This window comes from Oratosquilla oratoria, chromosome 26, assembly GCF_046742065.1.
Source record: "Oratosquilla oratoria isolate Oo_2021 chromosome 26, ASM4674206v1, whole genome shotgun sequence".
NCBI classification, from domain to species: domain Eukaryota; kingdom Metazoa; phylum Arthropoda; class Malacostraca; order Stomatopoda; family Squillidae; genus Oratosquilla; species Oratosquilla oratoria.
In genome coordinates, this window is record NC_134802.1 from 51,525,719 (window position 1) to 51,543,619 (window position 17,901).

Genomic DNA, 17,901 nt, shown 5'->3' on the forward strand with positions numbered 1-17,901 from the left:
TTCCACACCCTCCTTGTTGTGTTCTCTTCTTTATTGTAAATCCTGTGACAGTATGGGTGGCCTTGCTAGGGGTGGCTCCCAAGGCAGGTGAGAGTGAGGGGAGCTATTTTTGGAGCACCTTTTCAGCAAAGAATGAGTGCTAAAAGGGTCTGCTTGGTTGTGCAGACTGCTGCCAAACTGCAGCACCCCCTCCTCAGTCCCGGTAGAGGGCAATCACTTGGTCTGCAATGCCTCCCATGAGGAACTTCCAGAGATCACCATCTCCTGCCCCACCATCATGCACCATCACCAGATGACTGGGTTAGTAATGGTAAGAACAAAGTGATTGTTCGATAGCTAGAGAAAAGTTTCAACAGTTACAATAATTTATCACACTGTTGGTCTCAGTCAATATCTCACTTTTAGCTTCATTTTCCCCGGTGGGAGTTGATTTCTGAGGGCACCCCAAGGAAATGGTGAGGCAGTAGTAGATCTTCCTAGTACAAGTCATGATACATCATCACCAAAGGACTGGTGAAGTTATTGATTGATAGTTGGAGGGTTTTGTCAGTGACTGAATATAATGTCAGTCTCAGTTGCTACCTCATACTTTGCATCAAATTCCCTATCAGGAGTCAGTTCCAGGGAAAACCATGAGAAGATGGAAAGGCAGTGGTTGATCTTACATGAAGAAAAGTCTGGGGGGAAATCTTAGCCACCCCCAGGAATATATGCAGTGAGTCTTGTGAATTTTGGACATATGGGCCTGATTTTATTTTGAGGTCACCAACTTGCACAAGATGCAAGAGGAGAGGTGTCAGTCAACTGCTACCCTTTTGAAGAAGAAGAAGAAAGAAAAAGAAAGAAGAAAGAGGAAGTAGGAAGAAAGAAAAGAAAAAAAAGAATGATGAAAGAAGAAGAATGAGAAAGAAAGAGGAGGAAAGAGGAAGAGAGAGGAAGAAAGACGAAAGAGGAAAAAGAAAGAAGAGAGAGGAATAAGAAAGAAGAAAGAGGAAGAAATAAGAGAAAGGAAGAAGAAAGAGAAAGAAAGAAGAAAGAGAAAGAAAAAGGAAGAAACATGAAGAAACAGGCCTAAGTTGAAGTGCTGTAAAAGAATGATCATTGAGCCTGTTCCAGAGACCAGGTACCATCTGGATGGAGGTTGGAAGTTGTAGGCAGCTTTGAATGTACGGTAGTCAGACAGACAGCTCCTCCCCTTAAGCACTGTGCCTTTGAGGGTTCAACATCCTTCCATCTCCTCAGTGTTGCCACTTGAACACAGTTTGTTGACACCACACTAATAATTAATTTGATAATAAAAATATATATAAGCAAAGATACATAAATACATATACCAAAGGTTTTTTCCCCCTTACAAGGGAGGTAGCCAAAAAATAAAGGCATAAAATCCACTCCCACCCATTCCATCCCTGCATACTCCATTCCCATGCACCTCCTCCCTCCCTCTTACCTTGGCTCCACCTGGATGACAGGTCATCCCTGCATCTCGCCCACTGCCTTGGGTCAGAAGCAGTGTTCCAAGATACAGCACATCCACAGCAAGGCAGCTTCCTTAAATCAGCAACACCCCCTCATGCAGAAATGGGGAAGACAAGGAGAAATCCCTTCGGGCTTCATCAATTTATTTTTCACACATATTCCCTCACCCACCATCCCCCACCCACTCTCTCTCATGTATCACAGCATCATCTATACACAACCAGTCTCCATTCACCCCCATTTTCTGTCCTCTCCCATCCTTCCTCAACAGACATTCCCCTCTTTCCCAATGCCCCTTTCACCCCACCCATCCATCTCATCCTTGGTTGCCCCCTCATGTTCACTACTTCCACCTCTGCCTTCCTCTCTTATGTTCCATGTTTCTGCCCCATACAATGCTGTTGGCACAATCACTCCTTCAAATAATCTCCTCTTAGCATCCATTCCAAAATGTCTATTTCTCATTACACTTTTTAATCCCCTAAAGCTGGGGTTCTCAGCCTTACTTGGCCCATTCACCCCTTTCACCATTTGTCAGAATGTCATTCCCCCCCCTCCTTTCCAAGATTGTCTGTTTCAAAAGGTGCATTCTAAATAATATGCAAATATTACTAAAAACCCTTTTATTTTTTCCAAATTAGTATATATTTTTCCCAAATTAGTATGAATCCAGCCCAGGTGACAGGCCAGATAGGCCAAAACCTATAATTGCTTTCCTCACCCCGTAAGCTGACTGTGGTCACAAATCACCCCCAGAAATCCAAAAATTACCCCCTGGGGGTGAATTTCACCCCTAATGAGAACCCGGCCTAAAGCATTTACTTGCTTCTTTCAATCTACATTCTTCCTCCACCTCCATTCCTCCCTTTCTCACTACATTCATAACCAAGAATCTAAAAATATCCACTTCCAGTCTGCTGCCACTTTCTCCCCATGTACATCTCACCACCTTACTTTTACCCACATTTATCTTTAACTTCCTTCTTTCACACACCTTCCCAAACTCTGTCACTAATTTCCTCAATCCCTCCTCTGATCCTGTTACAAGCAGTGTCATCAGCAAACAACAACTGGCTAATCTCCCACTGTTCTCCATTTTCTTTAACCATCTCCAATCCCTGATCTATTACCCTTGTGTTTACCTCTCGCACCACCCCATCCACATACAAATTGAACAACCAAGGTGACATAACACATCCCTGGTTAAGTCCCACCTTTACCTCAAACCACTCAATCTCTCCATTTCTGATTCTAACACAAGCTCTACTCTCATAAAAACTCTTTGACTGCTCTTAAAAGCTTTCCTCCTATCCCATATATCTGCATTACCTCCCACAGTGCCTTCCTGTCTGCTCTGTCATAAACCTTTTCCAAATCTATAGAGGCCCAAAAAACATCTTTACCTTTTCTTAAAGCTTTCTCACATATCTGTCTTCCCACAAAAATCTGACCCATAGAACCCCTATCTTCCTAAACCCACACTGTTCCTCATCAATTACTTCCTCTGTTCCTCTCAATCAAGACCCTCCTATAAGCCTTCCCAACTACACTTAATAAACTGATCCCTCTGAAACTACTACACTCACACCTGTTCCCTTTTCCTTTGTAAAGTGGAACTATACAGGCACTCCTCCAGTCTTCTGGCACTCTACCCTCTCTTAAACAAACATTAAATAACCTCACTAGCCAGTCCATCACAGTACCTCCTTTCTTTTTAAAGTCTGCATGACACTCATCCAATCCAGGTGCCTTACCTGCTCTCATCATCTTAATAACTGCCTTCACTTCATCATTCCTTATTTCTCCTCCATTTTCCTCACTCATCACTGTCATTTTCTTAGCACTTCCCACTACACCTACTTTTCCCTCACAATCCTCCTTCACATTTAGCAACATATACTCTGCCCATCTTCCCCTTACTGCCTTCTCTTCCATTATCATCTCTCCATCTACACCTTTTACCTTTTCTTCTCTACTTGATTCGCCTCCTCTTCCTCTCTTAATTTCTCTCCAAAACATCTTTTTATTACTTTCAAAATTTTCCGTCATATTCTTACCCCATTTCACATCTTCTCTCCTCTTTGGCTCCTTTATCTTATGCTTTACTTCTCTTTTCTTTGTACCTCTCACAAGCAAAGATACCATACAATAAAAAACAGCTCACACGTCTAGTCCTCATGATACAAAATATCATAAAATATTTCCAAGAAATATGTATAAGTACCATAGTTTCTAACTTATACAGTTTCTTTTTCTGATGCATATCACTACACCTAAAAATATTATATTGTATCTGAACCAGTTGATAGGTTAAAACAAGTAAATTTAAACTGTCAGTTAGTGTAATTATTATTTTAATAAAAATTATATCTACATTATTTCTATGTATGAATTCATTTGTTAAACATGTACATTCATACATATCATATTTTTCATACCTATCCTTCACAAACACTCAACAACATAAAACACATTTGATAAAACAAATCTTTACACATTTCATAGTTGAAGACACAACAATAAAGATATAAGAATGAGTTATGGCCACTTACAAACATCATGAGTTAAAAATCTTGTAAACCTTTGTAAAATGATTTATGGCAAGATAAGGCATTAGTGGCTAAATGGAACGACTATTAATTGTTTTCACACATAGATTTATAAAATATCTTAAGCCGACCAGTCTTCTCTACACGTTCACTAATATAAAGTTTTACCCAAAATAATACCTATACTAACATAACTATGAGGACTGAGGATGAGTCATAGTAAATATGAATCTATGCTTCCAAATGTGTGTAATGTTGAAATTCTGAGTGCACCAACCTCTAAATTGCATGCACTCATATGTGAGATTCCATATGAAATAAACAACTCCATATAAGAACTTGCTCCCTCTTCTCACTGTGATGACAAAATAGGAACATACTTCATTTTCCCATCAAAATTACCTATATATCATTTTGGTTACATACCAAAGGCCCTTTTTTCCCCCTTACAAGGGGGGGGGGATGGCCATGAGAAAGCACACACCCACCTTACACACATCAAAACCCATTTAACGCCCCCTCCTGCTTCAGTATGTCATGGATGAAGGGTTATTTGTGTCCCTAACCATAAAACTCAGGTCAAGGTCAATGCAGCAAGACACAGCACTTCCACAGCTGGGCCTGACAGCCAAAGCTGGTTTACCCCCACTGCTTCATATGTCAACCCCCTCCTCACCCACTCAAAATAATTCAGAGCAAATAAGAAGACCATCCCTTATGGCTGTGACATTCTTTCATCCATTCACAATCTTGCTAACACCCACTCTTATCTTTTGCACGCTCTCTTCCCTGCTCCACAGGCATTCTTCATACACCCGAGAGTCCCCTTTACTCCATGTTGGTCTTCCTCTCAAATTGACTCCATCCACTTATGCTTTTTACACTGTTTCTAATAGTCTTTTCTCTCTCATTCTTCCCATGTGCCCAAACCACCTCAACATTCTTTGATCTATCCTATCTGCCACCTTTCCACCCCCCTTTTTCTCACCATACCTCCATAATTCTCTATGCATCCTTGGAATACCTACCATACTTTTCAAACACTTCATCTCAAAAACACTCACCCTCTTCCTTTCCATGTCTATGTAACAAGCGCTTTTTCCCCCTTATAAGGGAGGTAGCTGAGCCAAAAGGCATATACCCACTCCCACCCATTCCACTCCCATCCACTACCCTTTCCTCACTCTCACCTTTGCTCCTTTTGGATGACAAGTCATCCCTGCATCCCGCCCACTGCCCTGGGTCAGAGGCAATGTAGCAAGACACAGCACATCCACAGCAAGGCTGCTTCAGTTAATTGGTGACCCTACCTCTCCATCCCCTTATACAGAAAAAGAGAAGACAGGAGAAATCCCTTAGGGCTGCAACAAAATATCATTCACACATAACCATTCCCTAACCTCCCCCCCCCCATCCCTTCCTTGCATTACAGTATCATACATACACAGCCAGTCTCTACTCAACCCTATCTCCAGCCTTCTCCCTTCCTTGCTCAACAGACATTCCCCTCTTTCCCAATGCCTCTTTCACCCCATCCATCCATCTCATCCTTGGTTGCCCCCTCATATTCACTCCCCACACCTCTGCCTTCCATGCCTCTTTTATTAATTTTTCTTCACCCATTCTTTCCATGTATCCAAACCATCCCAATACTCTTTCATTGGCCCTATCTGCCATCTTCTTTTCCACTCCCACTCTTCCTCCTCACCTCCTTGTTTCTCATTCTATCCAACCTTGTAACCCCTACCATACTTCTCAAACACTTCATCTCAAACACAAACTTTTCCTCTGCCTTCCTTAAATTCCAAGCCTCTGTCCCATACAGTGCTGTTGGCACAATCATCCTTTGCATCCATTCCCAAGTGCATATTTCCCATTACACTTTTTAATCCCCCAAGACATTTACTTGCTTCTCTCAATCTACAAATTACCTCCACTCCTCCCTTTCCTGCCACATGCAAACCCAAGTATCTAAAGTTATCCACTTCCTCCAGCCTCTCTCCTTTCAGACTTGTATCCAATTCACTGCCATCCTCTCTCCTTGTACATCTCATCACCTTACTTTTACCCACATTTACCTTCAAATTTCTACTATCTTATACCTCCCCAAACTCTGTCACTAACTCCCTTAAATCCCTCTTCTGACCCAGCCACAAATGCAATGTCATTAGCAAACAACAACTGGCTCACCTCCCACTTATCTCCATTTTCTTAAATTCCAATCCCCTACCCATTACCCTCACATTTACCTCCTGCACCACCCCATCCATGTACACATTGAACAGCCATGGAGACATGACTTTCTTTCTGCCTCCTTTATATTCCAAGTCTACACCATACAGTCCCATGGGTATTATCACTCCTTCATACAACCTTCTTTTTATATTCACTTCCATACACCTCTTTGCATTCATCCCCAAGTAACTACTACTAAAAAAAAAAATTCATTCCAGCCAGATATTTATTTGCCTGTTTTACTCTACAGCAGCATTTCTTAACCAGGGTTCCACAGAACCCTAAGGTTCCGCAAAAGGTTATTGTAATAGCGTAATATAGACATTATCCTAACCTATTATTACGATGAAAATAAAATGAGAAACATATGGTATATGTGTTTTTTTTTTTTTTCTTTTTGTTTGTTTTTTGCACAGGTGTTCCTTGAGACATGCAATTTATTTTAAAGATTATGCAAGGATAGAAGATTGAGAAATGCTGCTCTACAGTTAAACTCAATATCCACTCTGTCCACTGCTATATGTGACCTAGCGTACTTAAAACTCTCCACTTCCTCCAACCTCATCCATAAAGCATCCAACTCACCATCATCATTCTATGTACACCTCCTTACTTTACTTCTGCCAATATCCGCTATCGACTTCTTCCTCTCACATTCAGTCACCAAATGCTTCAGCTTTTCATCAGAATGAACCACAAGTGCAGTGTCATCTGAAACATCTGGTTCACCTCACATGCACCTCCATCCTCACCTATAAACTTTACCTAGTACTCTTGAATTTCCTTAAGACCCTGTCACACAGGGATTCCGCATAAAAACCGAATGCTTACCGCACAAAAATGGCTTGATCGTGGAGAGATCGGGCAGAAATGGGGTGAAATTTTGTTTTAGTCGGGGAGCTTTAACGAATAAATAGCGTATGTTTAACTAACAGTTTCCGTATACATCACTACTGTTCCGATAACACTTCCCGTATATCCCCGACCACGTCAAATTTGGCCCAATTGCCTGAACGTTTCACGAATTGAACTACCAAAGCACGTATGCTCCCCGATGATAAACGTGAAGCGGTAGTGTATTGTTCATGATTTAGTAGTGTTCTTTACGGGATTGTGCGGTATTTATGCGTCAAATATGGAAATCAAGCGCGGAATGAACGGCGTAGACGTAAAACAGATGGTTTACAATAGCGATACGGAAGTTAAACGTTCATTGAATAGTCGGCGGTAGTCAGAAAACGATTATAAAATTACCGATTTCTCCGTCAACTCCACGATTAAAACGAACACTTCCTGACCAATTCCGTATGCTCTCCATCAATTTTCCGTACGATTACCGCATGGTATGCATGCATCAGATACGCGAACATTTGGTCATGCTAAATTTTTTAACCGTTCAAAGATCGCTCCACATCCAAAATTCCTCGGCCGCACGCTCCATGAACTCCCCGACTGAAAAACAATTACTTTACTATTGCTTCGCGTACAATTCACGAATACAAAATATTTGTGCAGTAAGCATTCGGTTTTCATGCGGAATCCCTGCATGACGGGTTTTATCGCTTCATCCACACACACACATCACATAACTACCTTGGCATCACACAGCCCCACATTCCATATTCACCTCAAACTATTCCCAACTCTCACACATCCCATGATGATCATGTAAAAAAAAAATTGACTTCCTTCAACAGACTTCCCCCTATTTATTATATCTGCCAAGTCCATGAAAGAGCAGAAAGCACCCATACCTTTGTTCAAGTGCTTTTCACATACCTATCTTACTACCAACATATGTACCTTCTTCTTCTTCTTCTACTAAACCCACACTCTTCCCCAATTACTCTGTTCCCCTCCTAATCCCCTCAATAACATGCTTACACATCTTACCAACCACACTCAACAAACTGATCTTTCTAAAACTACTACATTCATACTTGTTTCTTCCTTACATAGAACTATACACTCCTTTGATCCATAAGTACACTTCCTTCCCTTTGACATACAATAAACAATCTTGCCAACAATTTCACTATAACTTCACCTCTTATCAGACATTCTATTTGACAACCATTCAACCTAGATGTCTTTCCAGATTTCATTTCTTTCAATGCTACTCCCCTTCTGCAATAACCTTACCATTCTGCTCTCCCATCACAGTGATTCTCCTGGTATCTTCAACTGCCACACTTTAGTTAATATACCTATAAACCATTTTTTACAAAAATGAAGTCATTTGCTAGCCAATTCACATGTGTGACTTCTGAATGAACATAGTAGCCTTTTGAAGTCATGTATTCACGAATTGCTTCTTTGCCTTCATGATCATGGATGAATTCCACAGAGAGAGTCTGCCAAAAAAAAAAAAAAATCTCAAACATTATTGGAACACAATAAAGAAAATCAAACACTCTCAGAAGGGTTACATAATAAAGATTTGTCTTAAAATTAAGTTAAAACTGCATTACTTAAATAATCTAAATATAGTGCTAGAAAGATTTAATATATATACCAAATTCCCTTTCACCCTTAGATGGGGTGACCAAGTCAAAGTACAGTACACACTTGCTTTATAATTAATTCAGTTTAATGCAAACTCCCCCTATCAGGAGGCTAAGACAGTGCCCCTTACAGAGGACTTTGTAATATGGTCCAATTCACTGACGCCAGGGTTCAAACTACTGTCACCCACTAAGCCAGCGAGCATACACTTGCTTTATACATACATTAAAATGGGACAGAAGAGAAACAAGAGGACACGAAAAGAAGCTAAAGAAGGACAGTTACAGAAGAGACCTGAAAAAGAATAGCTTCTCATATAGAGTGATTGATGTCTGGAACAAACTAAACGGAGAAACAGTGAGTGCCAAAACTATACACGATTTTAAGAATAAACTGGATGCGGAGAGATACGAAAACGGGTCACTACGAGCAAAGCTCTCGTCCCGTAAAATAAATACATACATACATACATACATATACCAAAGGCTTTTTCCCCCTTACATGGGGGGGGTAGCCAAAAAGAAAAAGGCAGAGAAACCACCCATTCCATTTCCTATATATTCCACTCCCCTCCACCACACCTCCTGGATGACAGGTCATCCCTGCATCCTGTCCACTGCCCTGGGTCAGAAGCAGTGTCGCAAGACACAGCATATCCACAGCAAGGCCGCTTCATAAATTCAGCGACCCCCCCCCCCTCTCCATCCCCTCAATTTTTTTCTCATACATGCTTCCTCACCCCCCATCCCCCACCCACTCCCCCTCATGCATCACAGCATCATCCATACACAACCTTTCTCCATTCACCCTTATCTTCTGTCCTCTCCCGTCCTTCCTCCACAGATATTCCTCTCTTTTGCAATGCCCCTTTCACCCCATCCATCCATCTCATCCTAGGAAGCCCCCTCATATTCACTCCTTCCACCTCTGCCTTCTACACTTCTTTTACTAATCTTTCTTCACTCATTCTTTCCATGAGTCCAAACCATCCTAATACTCTTTCATCAACCCTATCTCCCAACTCCCTTTCCACCTCTGTTCTCCTCCTCTCCTCCTCATTTCTCACTCTATCTAGCCAAGTAACCCCTATCATACTTCTCAGACATTTCATCTCAAACACATTCAAACTCCTTCTCTCTTTCTCTCTCATATTCCATGTTTCTGCCCCATACAATGCTCTTGGCACAACCACTCCTTCATATAACCTCTTAGCATTCATTCCCAGATGTCTATTTCTCATTACACTTTTTAATCCACCAAGGCATTTACTCACTTCTCTCCCCTGTCCTGTATAATACAACTAGGTAAATACATATACCAAAGGCTTTTTCCCCTTTACAAAGGAGGTAGCCAAAAAACAAAGGCACAAAAACCCACTCCCACCCATTTCATCCCCAACATACTCCACTCCCCTCCACCCTCTTCCCTCCCTCTTATTTTGGCACCTCCTGGATGACGGGTCATCCCTGCATCTTGCCCACTGCCCTAGGCCAGAAGCAGTGTCGCAAGACACAGCACATCCACAGCAAAGCCGCTTCATTAAATCGGCAACTTCCCCTCTCCATCCCCTCATGCAGAAAAAGAGAAGATGGGGAGTAATCCCTTCAGGCTGCGTCAATTTATTTCTCACGCATACTCCCTCACCCCCCCATCCCCCACCCATTTCCCCTCATGCATCTACACAATTAAAACCCATCCATAAGAGTACCTCATAGTCAGTCCTGTCCACCACCACCACACCCCTTCGATTGAGGGCAATCCGGTAAGACACGATGACACTACTCTCAACTTCTCTCAAATTAAAAGAAATACTGAGGCAAATGACTTTATTACATTTGAGAGCAATTGAAAAGGGAAAAGTTAGTTTCAAGGATTATTCTCAATGCACAAAGTCTTTTTTCCAGCCCTTGTAACAGGAAATGACAAGTTTGGTTCAGGAGAGATGCTACCCACTGTAGTTCTAGAGCTTTCATCTACTAGAACAAGAGGCTGTGTAACCTTGTTGAGGTGCAGTGGCTTAACCTACTTGGTGTCTGCTCGGATCTGATGAAAGCAGATCTGTAACCTTCGGGGAGCAATAGACGCCTTGGTGGAACTAGTTAGCAGTCTCGAGGACCACGACAGGCCTAGCAAGCCGGTGATTTTGATACTCTTGCTCAAGAAACACAAGTGATGCCTCGGAGCGGACAGAACTTACGGCAACAAACTCGAAATGATAATGGACAGTCTCTTAGAAATATAAGATTAGGTACAATCAATGCATCTACATTGAATGGTAAATTGGAGGAGGTTGTGGAACTAATGATGGAGAGAAATCTAGACATCATGGGGATATGTGAAACTAGGTTAGTTGGAGAGGGTATGAAGAAGATACACAATGATTTTCATCTAATTTATAAAGGAATGAATTATGAAAGAAAGTATGGAGTAGCATTTATCCTTGCACCAAACTTTGCAGATAAGAGTTGGTAAGATGGGTTATGTTGATGAGAGAATATTGGGTATGACACTTCAATTAATTACAAGTAAAGTCTCATTAATACAAGTATACCCACCACAACAAGGAAGACCCCAAGAAGAAAAAGAATTCTTTTATCAGAAATTACAGGATACCTTGGACAAAATTGAGGATGTAGACAAGATCATACTGGGAGACCTGAATGCCCATGTTGGAAATAAGAGAAACAATATAGAAAGTGTGATGGGTGCATTTGGAATAGGTGAGGTGAATGGTGAAGGTGAAAATCTGATAGACTTCTGCATTAGAAACAGCTTGGCTATTATGAATACATTTTTTAAGCACAGAGACACCCATAAATGGAGCTGGTACAGGTGGAATTCTGAAAGAGGAGATTATGTAGAGAAGTCAATGATAGATCTGATCTTAACTAACAACAAAAATATCTTTAGAGATGTGAAAAGTATTCCTTCTGTATCACTAGATTCTGACCACCGCTTGGTTTTAGCAAAAATGAGAATAAAAAAGTTAAAGCCATTGAAAAAGCTTGTAAGAGAAATAATATAAATAGAAAGATTGAAAGAACAAGAAATTGAAAAACAATACAGAGAAGTTTATGAAGCTAGACCTGAAGGACATCAAGAAACAGAAGATATAGAGAAAGAGTGGGGGAATATGAAAGAAAAAATTATCCAAATCGCAAGAGAGGTGATAGGAACAAAGCGAGTTAGTGGAGGAAAGAAAAAGAAAACAGTTTGGTGGACAGAGGAAGTCAGAGAAGCTGTTAAGAACAAAAATGTTGCTTTCAGAAAGTGGATGAAGAGAAGAAATCCTGAAAGCAGAAGAGAATACGAAACAGCAAGAAATGAAGCTGAGAGAGTAAAAACAAGAACTAAGAGAGACATGGGAGAGGTTAGGAAAAGAACTGGAAGAGGACATACAGGGCACAAAGAATTTTGTATACAGTATAGCTAAAAGTTACAAAAGGAAAGAAGAAAGTGGGGTGAATACAATTAAAAAACAATTAAAAATAAGGAAGGGAAACTACTCACAGAGGAAGGCGAAGTGGACATGAGATGGAAGGAATACTTCTCAGAGCTTCTAAATCCAGCAGAAGTGGAGAGACCAACAGATGAAGAAGTTATTCAGAGAACAGAACAAAATAGTATAATAACAACAAATGAAATTAGAAATGCTATTAAAGCTATGAAAAATGGAAAAAGCCCTGGAAGTGATAGTATACCAGTCGAACTACTGAAGGGAAATGAAGATATAGTTAAGTGGCTAACCAGAGTTTTTAACATTGCCTGGAATGAAGGTAGAGTGCCAGCTGACTGGAGGAAGGCAATTATTTGTAAAAATTTTAAGAAAGGTGATCACACCAAATGTAGGAACTATAGAGGAGTATCACTGCTGTCACAAGTGGGGAAGATATATGAAAGAGTACTAGAGAAGAGATTAAGAATAATAGTTGAGGACAAGCTGGAAGAAGGACAATATGGATTTAGACCCCAGAGAGGAACAACGGATGCAATATTCACACCGAAGATGATAATAGAAAAGAACTGGGAGTGGGACCAACATGTGTACATCGCTTTTGTAGATCTAGAAAAAGCATTTGACAGGTTACCAAGGAATGAAATATGGGATACTTTAGAAGACCCAACATATATGAGTTGGATGGATGGGGTGAAGGGGGCTTTGGGGAAGAGGGGAATGTCTGTTGAGGAAGGAAGGAAGAGGATGGAAGACAGAGGTGAGTGGAGATTGGTTGTATATGGATGATGTGATAGCATGAGGAGGAATGGGCAGGGGGTGGGGGTGAGGTAGTATGTGTGAGCAAATTTTGACGCAGCCCGAAGGGATTTCTCCCCGTCCTCTCCTTATATGCAAGGGGGGACGGAGAGGGGGGGGTCGCCGATTAAATGAAGTGGCCTTGCTGTGGATGTGCTGTGTCTTGCGACACTGCTTCTGACCCAGGGCGGTGGGCAAGGTGCAGGGATGACCCGTCATCCAGGAGGTGCTCAGATGAGAGGGAGGGTGGGAGGGGTGTGGAGTGTATTTAGGGATGAAATGGGTGGGAGTGTTTTTATGCCTTTCCCTTTTTGGCTACCTCCCTTGAAAGGGGGAAAAAGCCTTGGTATATGTATGTATAAAGAGGCTTTACAGAAATGATGTCAGTGCGGTAAGGACCCAGCTAAGAGAGGATAACTGGTTTGACGTAACTGAGGGTGTAAGACAGGGTGGTGTGATATCTCCTTTACTGTTTGTGCTGTGCATGGACAGGAGCATGAAGAGGTTGAGACTTGGGGGAGAGGTAACTACATTGGCATATGCAGATGATATTGCGATAATCACAAAGTCTCTTACAAAATTGCAGGATACCCTGAATGCATGGAATGAGGAATTGAAAAAAGCAAGAATGATAATAAATGCAAATAAAACTAAAGTAATGATGGTGGCAAGACAGAAAGATGATATTAAGATAGAAATAGATGGAATACAATTGAAACAAGTGGAAGACTTTCAGTCCTTGGGAGTTCAAATAAATGAGAGGTGTTATATGGAGAAAGAAATAACAAGCAGAATCGAAAAATATACAAATAATCTAAGATTAATGTATCCACTACTAAAAGACAGACTCATACCATCAAAAGTTAAAGTCATCATATATAACACGATACTAAGACCAGTATTAACATATGGCTCAGAGACCTGGACACTAACAATGAGATTAAAGAGCAAGATACAGGAAGCAGAGATGAGAATGTTGCGATTGATAAAGGGAGTAACAAGAAGAGATCGCTTAAGAAATGAGGATATCAGAGATGAACTGGACATCGAATCAATATTAGAATTTGTAGAAAGAAGTAAACTGAGATGGTATGGACACATCATGAGGATGAGTCAAGAAAGGTACCCTGCTAAATATTATCGATGGAATCCAAGAGGGAAGAGGGCGGTAGGAAGACCCAGAAAGAGATGGAGAGATGGAGTGAGGGAAGCAATTGAAGCGAGAGGATCAACAATCAATAGAGAGTGTGGAAGAAGAGGAACTTTACGAGGATCGTACCTGGTGGAGAAGTTTCGTGAGGCAACACAACTGACAGGGCACTGGCCCTACCTGGTGTATGGTGAGAAGAGATGCTACTAAGGATGAATGAGAAAGACACAGGAACTTGTAAATGAAGCTAAGGATAGGGATAAGAAAAACACAGATGAAAAACAGTAATTTTTTTCTGAAGAACTCTATCAGGGACCGGAATTAATACAATTAAAAAAAAAAAAAATAAGTATAAAAAAAAAGAGAAGGAAAGATAATGCAGAATGCAGTGAAAGGAAATTAAAACATGGTTTATATAAAGGCAGGTGGCTTACTTTTGTCCAGGTTGGAAATAAGTGACTATTTGTTGATTAATGAACCTGATGCTTGGCTTTTAGTGGACTAAGTTTCCAAGAACTATTGATCAACAGTAAGGGAGACAGAAAGGATTAAATGGAATGTGTGTTTTGGAATCTATGTGTGTACATAAGATATATTGTTGTTGTTGTTATCATTCCTCAGAGTGTCTGGGTGAGCAATCCTGTCTTCCTGAGGAACATCGTGGCTGGAACAGGGTTTTCCGACAAATCTTGGCATATGTGATTGTGTACAATGCAGTCTTTCATAATGTGTTGTATGGTACTGGGTGAAGTGTTGCATCCTGGAGAGTTATCTGCAATGGTAGGGGTTACTAGGTTGGATAGAGTGAGAAACGAGGAGGTGAGGAGGAGAGCAGGAGTGGAAAAGGAGATGACAGATAGGGCTGATGAAAGAGTATTTAGATAGTTTGTACACATGGAAAAAATGAGTGAAGAAAGATTAGTAAAAGAGGTGTGAAAGTCAGAGGCAAAGGGACTAAATCTGAGGGGACAACCAAGGATGAGATGGATGGATGGGGTGAAGAAGGCATTGAGCAAGAGGAGAATGTCTGTTGAGCAAGGAAGGGAGATGACAGGAGATAGGGATGAATGGAGAGTGGTTGTGGATAGATGATACTGTTATGTAGGAAAGGGATGGGGGGGGGTACTTTTGTGTGAATGACATTTTGACGCAATCCGAAGGGATTTCTCCCCATCTCTTCTGCATGAGGGGACAGAGGGGAGGGGGTCGCCGATTAAGTGAAGCAGCCTTGCTGTGAATGTACTGTGTCCTGCTGCATTGCTTCTGACCTCAATATCTACATTCACATATACACATAAATAATATATCATACATACATATACCAAAGGCTTTTTCCCCCTTATAAGGGAGGTAGCCAAAAAACAAAGGCATAAAACCACTCCCACCCATTCCATCCCCATCACACTCCACTCCCCCTCCACCCTCTTCCTTCCCTTTTATCTTGGCACCTCCTGGATGATGGGTCATCCCTGCATCTCGCCCACTACCCTAGGTCAGAAGCAGTGTCACAAAACACAGCACATCCACAGCAAGGCTGTTTCATTAAATCGGCAACCCCCCTCTCCGTTCCCTCATGCAGAAAAGGAGAAGACAGGGAAAAATCCCTTCGGGCTGCATCAAATTATTTCTCATACATACTCCCCACCCATTCCAACCCATGCATCACAACATCATCCATATACAACCATTCTCCATTCACCCCTGTCTTCTGTCCTCTCCCTTCCTTCCTCATAAATAAATACAATAAATAAAATAAAATATAGGAACTAACCTTTATGTCAACTTTATCCCATGGAATAGTTTTGAGTACACTTAACTCTGCTCCTTCGACATCTAAGCTGAAATAGTCCACAGTAGACGTGTTCAGAGCCATCAAATAGGAGTAAAGAGGAAAGCACTGGACTTTGACGATGTCACCCAATTCTACATTTCCTGATGGGTTGTCCACTGACCCAATTATGTGCCCTTGGTTTGCCTGCTGCTGGAAACTAACCTGTTGAGAAATACAAGAAAAGTTAATAATACTGCATTGTAGGGTAACAATAATATACTAAACATGTACATACACATACATTTTACATTATATATGTATATAAGTAACTATATACACATACACAAACAAATATAAGGAAAATGGAAAGAATCCAAAGAGCAACAACAAAGATAGCCCCAACACTTTCAAAACTGTCATATGAGCAAAGATTGTCTAAACCGGAATTACCAACAATTTTCCACAAAGAGTGGTGGATATCTGGAACAAACTGGACAAAACAACAGTGTGTGCAAAAACTATACACTAATTTAAGAGAAAACTAGACACTGCGAGATACAAAGACAGGGACACCACAAGCACAGCTCCCCTTCCCGTAAAATACTAAATTGGGATAGGAGAAACACAAGAGGACATGGAAAGAAGCTCAAAAAGGACAGTTATAGATTTGAAAAAGAACAGCTTTCCCCATAGAGTGGTGGATGTATGGAACATATTAGACAAAACAACAATGTGTGGAAAAACAATACAAGAAGTTAAGAGCAAACTAGATTTGAAGAGATACCAAGACGGGGCACCACAAGCATAGCTCCCCTTCCCATAAGATACAACTAGGTAAATACACAATATAAAATTGGTGCAAAGGAAGTAAAGTAAGTTGTATCTGAAAAAAGACAAGGAGCAATCATCACGAAGGATATATTCCCTGACAAATAGATAAACAAAATTGTCGGCAAAACCTATACTTAGCTAAGATCAATAAAACTGGCTTTTACTTACTTGGATGACAAAATGGTAAAGAAAATACTAGTCACACTGATAAGGCCAAAACTGGAGTACGCAGTGACACTATGGTCACCCAGTACTAAAAAGAATATAGGGAAAACTGAGAGAATCCAGAAAGCAACTACAAAGATGTATCAAAACTGTCATATGAGGATAGATTTTCAAAACTAGAATTACTGACCACGGAGCAAAGGAGAGAAAGAGGTGATTTGTTGGCCATGAGAGCCACAGAAGTTCTTGATAGAGAAGACTTACTAAATTGGGATAAGAGAAACATAAGAGGACATGGAAGAAAGCTTAAAAAGGACAGTTATAGAAGAGACCTGAAAAAGCACAGCTTCCCCTACAGAGTAGTGGATGTATGGAACATACTAGACAAAACAATAGTGTGTGCAAAAACAATATACGAATTTAAGAGCAAATTGGATATGGCGAGATACAGAGACGGGACACCATGAGCATAGCTCCCCTTCCCGTAAGATACAACTAGGTAAATACACAATATGTCTTCCTAGACAGACCTAAAGGATGGCCCAGAAACCAGTGCCAGCCAATGAGGGGGTTCACCTTTTTCATAGTATTGTGTTATAAGAACTACCCGCAACTACGGTTCTACAGTATGATTCCCAACTGCTAGCCAAGCACAAAAAAATTACAAATAATACATAATAAAGCAATGAGAGTAATAACAGGATGCACCAAACCCACCTATGTTAGACAGTGGCAAACTGAAACTAAAATCTCCCTGAAAGAAGAGCACATGAAAACAATTGATACATATTTCCTATTTCCGTGCTAGAACCCTGAACACAACACAACCCACCCATCTCATTACATAACACAAGCACCACCAACTGAACACCTTACTACTCAAATATACATACTGTAACAACCTTCCACCAATAACACACAACACATACACACTCAGATCACTAAACAAGCTCTCCAAGACAGA

At 40.9% G+C, this 17,901-nt stretch overlaps 1 protein-coding gene across 7 annotated transcripts in view; it reads right to left on the reverse strand.

The window, feature by feature from the left end:
* Nucleotides 1-3,820: 3,820 nt before the first annotated feature.
* LOC143039567 (protein Star-like) overlaps nt 3,821-17,901 on the reverse strand; it is a 33,956-nt gene continuing 19,875 nt past the window's right edge. For 6 of the 7 annotated variants that reach the window (XM_076209781.1, XM_076209782.1, XM_076209783.1 and 3 more), the window contains exons 5-7: nt 15,942-16,163; nt 14,300-14,350; nt 3,821-8,617 (exon numbers count right to left, since the gene is read on the reverse strand). In XM_076209781.1, the coding sequence (XP_076065896.1) occupies nt 8,471-8,617; nt 14,300-14,350; nt 15,942-16,163 (420 nt within the window). In that variant the 3' untranslated portion in view covers nt 3,821-8,470. The remainder of the gene's footprint in view (nt 8,618-14,299; nt 14,351-15,941; nt 16,164-17,901) is intronic. The other variant, XM_076209785.1, reaches the window with a different exon arrangement.